Raw genomic sequence first — 8892 nt, forward strand, 5'->3', positions numbered from 1 at the left:
CTGATATCAACGCTCTTTGACTCGCGCTTAAAAAGACCGTATCTCATTACATATCCCATTTTGTCACCCTGTTAACGAAAAGGCCTTGAACAGAAAATCCCTGGATTACTCAGGAAGTCATCCAAGCAACGCCTCGTGTTAAAAGGTTTCGACAGAACATTAAGTCGAAAGGAACAACAGATCATACAAAACTAATCTAGCAAACGCTATTTAAGACTTTCAACTAAAAGCAAAAAAAAAGCCAAACGACACTAATTCCTGGTTACACTTCCAGGTTTCCTCACCAATAACCCGTAAGGGTTTTGGAAACAGTTTAGCGGTGATAAAAACGAGGCATCTACCAGTCTAGGAGAGGGTTAAAAAGGCAAATGCGCATAACGATTGTGGGGATTCACAATCCCCTTCCTCCATGATAACGCCCGCGCGTAATTAACACGCGTGATTACGCGCGCTGGCAGAGAGGTTGGCGGAGGAGAGGGCACGCTGGCCACCCCCCGCCGCCTCCCGGGACTGCGGCGACGCTGCCGCGGGCTTCCCTCTTTCCTGCCGGCGTAACCGGGAGACCTCCTCTCCCGTTCCGTGTCGAGGAGCGCGACTGCAGCAACTCGCTCGGGGTTCTTCGGCGAATGGGCGCGCACGCGCGCGGTTCATGATTTACGCCGAGGAGACCACCGCCGTCACCGAGAATCGCACACTGACCGTAGGCACCGCAACGGGATGTGAGCGAGAAGCTGTGTCAGGTGAGCAGACACTTCCTCTCACCTACTTGACGCGCTTCCCTATTAGGTGGTTGTTATTTCACCCCCGTACGCGGCTTTCGCTCGCTACACGGTGGTTGTTCTTAATTGCTGTTCCTTTGCCGTGTACTCGAGCAGTGCAATAAACTCTTGTTCGAGTACGCAACTCGGTGTTTGTCCCCTCTGGCCCGAACCCGCCGCAGTGGCGATTTCTCGCACCGCGGGTTGGGGGTCACAGCTCTGTCTGCTAGGGCTGGCACGTCGGGGCTAGAAGGCGACCGTAGCGTCTAGTCCCCTCGTGGCGCATTCTCTCTCTTACGAGAATTAACACCCCCATACGATTGATTTCGCTCAGTGTTTACTCTCGATACCTACGTTATACCCGATATAGAAATATGCAACGTTCAAAACACTGATCCTCTTATTATCACCGGCGCAAGCATTTTTATTATTCTACTCGGGCAGGACGAAATAAAAAGCAACTGGTCCCGACGAAATTCCAACCGTATTTTTGAAACGATACGCCGAGCCATGCCGCAAGTTTGTAGTCCTGATTTATCGTAAATCCCTTCGTACTTGCAAATTGCCAGCTGACTAGAATATAGCTAAGGTATTATGGATTCATAAAGCAAGCTTCATGTCTTTAGTATCGGGTTTTAGGCCGATATCACTGACTAGCACTGAATGCAAATTGCTGGAACACATAACTTCAAATCACCTGAGTTCTTAAAATGCTGTAACTTATTATCACGTCATCACGTCACCAGCATGGGTTTCGCAGCAACTTATCAACTATTATTCTATCAACGTAAGTAGTCCACGACCTCAATTTATGTATTGCTAATTGCAGCCAAACAGAAATCATCTTATTCGATTTCGCTAAAGCGTTTGACGGCGTGTGTCATTCTAAGCTTATCGCGTATTTACGGGGTTTCATTGGTGATAGTGAAATATTGGCTTGGATATAGGACTTTTTACAGCAACGTTCACAATTTGTCTTTTACCACCACGTGAAATCCAGATCGGTATCAGTCACATCCGGAGTTCTTCAGAGCTCTGTCATTGAACCCGTAATATTTTTTAACTTTATTAATGACATTAACGCGAATATTAACTCTAGGATCAAACTCTTTGCTGACGATTGCATTATATACAGAGAAATAACAAGCCACGAAGATCATGTCATTCTTAAAAGATCATTAGAAAAAATTACTGAATGATGTAATAACTGACAGATGTTAACACAAAATATTCTAGCGGTAGCAGTAACCAGGAAAAAAAAAATAGCCTTCTAATTTAGTGCCCAAAATGAATGATTGGGCGAGCACATCAGTAATATCCCTTCTACAGCATTGCACAAGTTAGTTTTCCCCAGAAGACGTCTTCGCCTTGCCCCTGCACAAAATAAACTCTTAGCTTATAAAAGTTTTATTAGACCTGTACTATAATATGCTAACACCGTTTGGATTCCCCTGCATAGCTAACATTTCAAGGCTTGAAAAACTACAGCGTAAAGCAAGATTCATTCACAACAAATACAAGCGAACGGATTCACCAATCGAACTAACTGTAATATCCCGGCTTGAAACGCTATCAACAAGAGCAAAGTTGGCGCGATTAAAATTCTTATATCAGCTACTACATAACCCTTTAACATCGACTTATCATAGTAGGTTTCATTATCACGTAAGCAACACTTAAGAAACCAGTACGCGTACGCTAACCGAATATTCGTGTTACAGGGCTGCAATTGACCATTCTTTTTTCCCGCTGGCAGTAAGCGAATTGAATCGCCTGCACGCATCTGTTACTAACGTTGATTTATTTTCTAGTTGTTGTTCCGAACTGCATGCCACGGTTCAAGCAGAAATGATTCGGTCGCAAATTTTGGCTTCTGTTCTTCGTTCCCTTGTTTAACGCAGTCGGCGGCCTGTTATCCGATTGTTTCCTTTTTTTAACTTGTATGCGTTCTTCAATTTTGAGTTGCTTGCGCGAATTTAACAAAACATTTTCTGTTTTCTTATGCTGTATAAATTGCCTGATACTGCGTTTCTGTAGAACTGCTCTGACTCTTTTCATCACCTTTTGTTCAATGTTATGAATGTAATGCACATCTGCTATGGTCTCAACTAAAGACTGGCAGTATGGCAAAAGAGTAAATAAATAAATCATGTGTTGTTGTTGCATGCGCAAGCATGGCAGTGACTTTCTACAGTCTTTCACTGAAACTTGTAGCCTAGTATTCTTGAAAGCAAGTAGCGTAATAACTTCAGGGCATTCCGATTGCTCTCGTTTCGCACGCCCTTCTGCCTAAAAAAAGAAACTTGCTTATTTTATTCCGTGATAGACCTACGGTTTAGTTGTACATATGCGATGGAACGCCACATAGCTCTGCTCCGATTTAAGAAAATGCTTTATAATTTCCTTGCTGGTAATGTTGCGCTATTATAAATGCACTTAGGTGCTAGATTTCACGTTTTTGTTCTCCTGTGTTTTTCATATTTTCATAAAAAATGCTGGCGTACTAATGAGCGGTGATCCAAATAAACTGCAATTTGGAAACCAGTGCCCTTTTTCATCCTTTTTCGTGTCTCACTGCGTTGTTTCACCAGAAAGAGCACCCCAGTTGCTTGACGTTCTCTCGTATCGTTTAACCAGTTTATGGTGTTGAACAAACCTTGAAAAATATGCGTCAGGGGAATTTTTTGTGGCTGGCGAGAGTGACGAAAGGTTAAGGAAAACCAGTGAAAGCGCTATTCATTCGCCTCCGGAGAACGAGCACGATGCCTTGCCTTTGCTGGAATTAATTAGTATTGTTATAACTATTATTATTTGATACCCGCGGCCAGCAATCGTGAAGGGAAAGCCCTTAAACATGTACAGATGGACCGAGTTACTGATATTAATTTTTTCTACTGACACACAGTTTCCAACAATGCCCAACGCAAGAGAAATCGTTCTAATTTCGGCTCACGCTTGATTCGCAGTTACAGCAACGCCGGCCTCATCTGTTTGGTCAGCTTTGCACGAGGACATATGCACACCTTGTCTCTCTACATGGAACTTACTGCAGGCCTTACCTTACCCAAATAAAAATCACTTTAATCTTATCACTACTACCAAAATGGAGATATCTCGCTTATGTTTATTTCATAAAATTTACTACCATAACCCTGCTCTTTACACTATCTGGATCCAGCCAGCTGTGTTCATTTCCTCTCACCGCGGTCACACGCACAAGGTCAGCATACCACACTGGCAAAGATCAATAACCTACGTTCAACCTGAGCATCCATAAAAGACGCAGAGCATTTCAAAAACGCAATAAATAACATATTACTCGGGTGTCTACCCCTAACCTTTTTGCGCCTTTGCGTTGACTGACTTTCTTTTTTTTTTTTTTGCTCTATTCCGTTCCTTGTAAATTATTGCACCCCATTTCTTGCGTTTATTAGTTGTGTGATATTTCAGTTTCTTTGACTTCGTTCTTTGCAGCCTAAATATTATTTTCCCTACTGTTCTCATTGTTTAATCTTCATATTGCAAATGTTTGCCCCTCTCGTCTGAAATGTACATGTATATATACCCTGCCGGTAAAATAAATAAATCAATGAATGTTTTCATTTCCATCGTCTTCCGGCGCACCAGCCCCGGGCAGTAGACCTTGTCGCAGTACTTATAAAAACGTGACCACGTGGCCGACTGTATGCAGAAAATGTCTATAAGATTTCGCTCTACAGTGGTAGTCATTACAATGTACTCAGAAATACATTAGTAATAAGTGTTTTCGGGAATATGTGGCATCCATTAAAAGCAGCTTGTGCGGCGCATCTGAATGCCCACTGTCTAACAAAGAAATGTGGCTTAGAAAGAACCTCCCAACCTCCACATCGGTTCTATGTGCATTATCGCTGCTTACCAAACATTAGTGGCATAGATTGTTATCAAAGATATCAAGGAAAACGAGAAGGAAGAATAGTGGAGGGAACCGCCAGCGTATGTGCGCTCGTGACTGCACCAAGGTATGTCTGGTTGCCTTGCAAAACACCTGCTTCCGCTTTTTCAAAGAGCTAGTTTCGCTATCTTAGCAACTGCTTGGCGAGAGGGATTTCCTGTCTTCTATGATCATGATTTCACACCACGGTAAGCAAGTAAAAGCTAAATTCTTAAAATTAAAGAAAAAAAAATTAAATTTTAATAGCGGGGCAAATTTTATGTATAAGCAGCGGTGCCCAGGACAAACTCTGTATTTAGTACTGCACTAGTGTACCTCCCTCTGCAGTTTTTTTTTTTTTTGTTGTTGTTGTTGTCCGCCGCTTTGATCGTCAGGATTATTACGAGCCCGAGTGGCACTGTGACCCCATAAATAATGAGAGGATGTATTTTAGGCTTCTCATTGTTCTGTTTGCCGCGCTCTAAACACCTGCGCATAAAATGCCGTTCGTTTAACTTTTCATTTCCGTTTGCACATAACGGGGCAAGCGGTCTACAAAAATACATACTAGCGATTTAGTGAAAATTCTCTGTATAGGGCAAGGCCATACACATGGGCAACTGTTCCATTTTGCTTGTATATTTTGCCTAGTGAGTGCTGTCGAAACACACGAAATCAGCGTGGAACCTAAGGTAAAAACGCTTAGGCTACAGTCTCGTTTGTTATTGGAATTGACAAGACAAATCGCTTCACCGCCTAGGAGGGTCTTGCACCACCATCTAAGGAATCAATAAAGAGCTTTCAATCCATCAATCTCCTCAGTGGCAGGCCTTTTTATGTTTTTCCTTCTAGAGTGAAATTAGGTGCCAGGCTCGAAGCTCCTGGAGGTGCCTTTCTGTCAATTACTCTCATTTTCAGCTTTGCACACGTACTGCCCCCGTTATCCTCACAAATTGTTTCCCAGAAGCTGCCTGCCAAGACATTTGTATAACTCGATCAGATCGCTGGTTGCCGTTGTTTATGGCTAGAACAGTATCGGATCGCCTTCCAGGCTCGATCTTTCGTTCCTGAACACAGGAAATGTCCTTCACAAATGCTTTTGCTTAATTCCTCTTTCAGCAGTCCAAAAATTTCACCTCTTAGAAGTGCCGCAGTGCGAATGCCGCCGCTTGTCCCTTTAAATAACATTAATTAGTAGGCACTTCAAAAATCAACATAATATAAAGAGGTCTTGTTCTGTTATTTCAAACAAGTCTTCTTTTTTTTGTATGGGCCATGTGGCTACGCTGAGCACAGTAATTTCAAAGTAAATGAACCGGTCACCACAAGACGCACCAACGGAGGGCACCAAGCGAGCATCAGCTTATTCCTTAGCCTTCGCAGCGAGTAGATGCACTACTCAGTCTGGAGTAAAGTCACTTTAAACTGTACGGTCACGGCGCTTCTCCTAGCAAGCTGCAGAGGCTGCCTTTAGGTGGGCCCGTCATATATTTTTGAGCTGCCACCCTCCATTGCCCCAGTCAGGAAAATAAAGCCACAGACAATTTTCTGTGTTCATGACAGAATTTCGGTGCGCGTTTTGAAGGTTAACTTGTTGAAGCGACAGAAATTTCTGTAGTAACATCAGAATTTGCTGCAGTTCCAACAGAAGAGTATTGCAGAAATACAGACTATAAGAAAAACGAAAAATAACTACTGGCAAGTAGTACAGAACTGCAAAATATTTGGTTGTATTTTTGATACGGTTCCGTAGTTCCTTCTTTAGTTACTGCAGTTACGGTTCTCAAGATCCACGTTGGGTCTGTCCTTTTATCTGGGCTGGCTGTGGCATTCTAGTCCCTAGAACACTGTTAATCAGTCGCGTTCATCCCGTCGTAAATAAGCGCGCCTCAGTAAGCCTGCAGTTCCACTGACAGTTGTCGAGCAGTTAGGCAGCAGTATAAAGATTTTATACAGACCGTATACAGGCGAGGTGCATAGAGGAAGGATCACATACCTTCGTGTTCGCCGCCAGTTTTTTTCGGAAGGCCGCTTCAAAGGCTGTGTTGGGTTCCACCTTCCAGTACTCGATAGGACGACGCACAAACTCCAGGTTCGCTCCGTAAGCGGCCCCTACCTCCAGCACACGCACGGCGCCGCATGACTTGAGAGAGGAGTCGTGCGACTCCAGTTCGTCGAGGCGAGCGAGCAGAGCGCGTCGCACTGGGGCAATGCTCTGATACCAGGCCCACTGACAGAGCCTGAATGCGATGGAGAAGTAGATCTCCTGGCACCGATGACTGACGAGCAAGACCGGCAGCAGCACCAGACCCAAGAGTGCGGTGAAACCAAACACAGCATGGGCGAAGAAAGCATGGGCCCACTTGTGCATGGCTGTAGTTCATTCACAGTTCCAACTTTTGAGGTGGTCCTCGTAACCTGGTGGGATGCTTAATTCAGGGTATTAAGAGCATTGGTTGTGAAAACTGTCGCCACACAGGCCGTTTTATTTGCAGTTGTCCTGTCTTTCTTGGTCGCGTCACGGCCACGCTTCTTAATTTCCCCCTTCTTTACGGCCTCAATTTTCCTCTGTGGCGATTGATCCTCGGTGTCAACGTTGAAACCTACCAGCAAGCGTGCGTCTGCAGTTATGGTTTTCTCAAAAACAGATGTTAGCTTCTTGTATTCTAGAACGTATGATGGTCTATCTTGAATATGTATGCTCCCTGCAGAGAAAAAAAAAGAGGAGTTAATAGGAAATGTTAAACCAATCGTTATTCCGTCACTTTGTCTGTTCCGCACTACTCAACAAAAAAAAAGTTCGAAATATAAAAAATCGACGAAATGACACCACAACGCGCAGCGCGCGCCATTGTTGATAGGCCTACGCACTGGAAGAATACAGTAAATGCGCCGAAACATTACCGGCAGTTGAGACGGCGTCTGGCCAGCACCGCCAGTTCAACCGGCCTACTAAGCTTCAGTAATTTTTTTGTGCACGTTCACACAATCATGTTTTTTTCGTTGTTTTCAGTCGTAATTATGCAAAAGCAGGCCTTAGACTCAAGTTGTGCTTGATACTTATCATAGGTCAAATACAGCGGCGTGTCGGTGCCTCACCGAGAAATTGTTTCCCAAAGCATTCAAACTTTGAGCAATATGACATTATTTTAACAAAATATTTTAACTTTTTCAAAAACGTAGAAGCGAATTTATTCCCGTAGAATCGGCAGGTTCAATTGCTTTGTTTCCTTTTTATTGTTTCATTGATGCAACTAGAACAGAAACACAGCTTCATCTTAAAGATGTGTTTTTCAGAAAAACAAATATCCAAAATTTAGATTTTTAAAAAATGCTCGCGCCTTCTCGTGCATTAATCCAGTGCGTTTATACATATCACTTCTATATAGTGACCTAAAGCAACGCACATTTCAGGGCGGTATTCTTTATTTGTCCTGTCACTCAATTTTAAAGTTTGTGCTTTGTTTTAAATTAACAAGATATGTAAAGAAAGTTGAGGTTGCTGGCCGACTGCAATGCTTTTAAAGCGTTTTTCTGTTAAGTGACGGTGTTATAATCTTCGTATAGGACATATATAGAGGTTACGCCCGCCGAAATAGTGCAGTGGTTAGGGCGTTCGACTGCTGTGCCCAACGACGCTGAAAGGAATCCCGGCCGCGGCATTTGCGTTCGCATATTTACATTCACTAACACTTTTTGATTCGCTTCCCGCAATCGCCGGAATCGATCACGAATCCAAAAGATTCCATTTTTCTACTCATCGCGAAAGAGACTCGGCTCAACTAGTTGATTCATAATACAACATTTTGGGCGAGTTGGTTACATACATTCATTATTACAGCGCAAAGACGGACGGGACAAGAGGAGGACACACACAGCGCTGTTGTGTCCTCCTCTTGTCCCGTCCGTCTTTGCGCTGTAATAATGAATGTAGTTGATTCAGAAACCATTTTTTTTCTCAGACACGCCCCTATATTTCAAAGCTGATGCCCGCTTTTTTTCCCTCACCCTGCAGCTCAGTTTCATCAGGACAAACAACCAAGGAGACTTATATCGGTCGCACTTCTATTAGCCGGAATGGCATGCCGGCGCACAAAAAAGGGTCGACCTGGTCCCATGTAAACTAATTATATTACCTGAACGCTCAAAAGCATAGTAAACATTCAACTTCGTCGCCAAGTAAACCGCTGAAGGGCTTCTTTCTCGGTCGCAACCATATGC

At 43.6% G+C, this 8892-nt stretch overlaps 1 protein-coding gene across 1 annotated transcript in view; it reads right to left on the bottom strand.

Annotated features, from left to right (window-relative positions):
- The window catches only part of LOC146209673 (thiol S-methyltransferase TMT1B-like), a 56292-nt gene extending 49112 nt beyond the window's left edge, over window positions 1-7180 (bottom strand). The window contains exon 1 of the mRNA XM_084587437.1: window positions 6668-7180. Coding sequence (XP_084443563.1) covers window positions 6668-7042 — 375 coding nt within the window. The 5' untranslated portion in view covers window positions 7043-7180. The remainder of the gene's footprint in view (window positions 1-6667) is intronic.
- Between the last annotated feature and the right edge of the window lie 1712 nt (window positions 7181-8892).

Source organism: Amblyomma maculatum, chromosome 1, assembly GCF_055883805.1.
Source record: "Amblyomma maculatum isolate TAMU_Amacu chromosome 1, ASM5588380v1, whole genome shotgun sequence".
Taxonomy (NCBI): Eukaryota; Metazoa; Arthropoda; class Arachnida; order Ixodida; family Ixodidae; genus Amblyomma; species Amblyomma maculatum.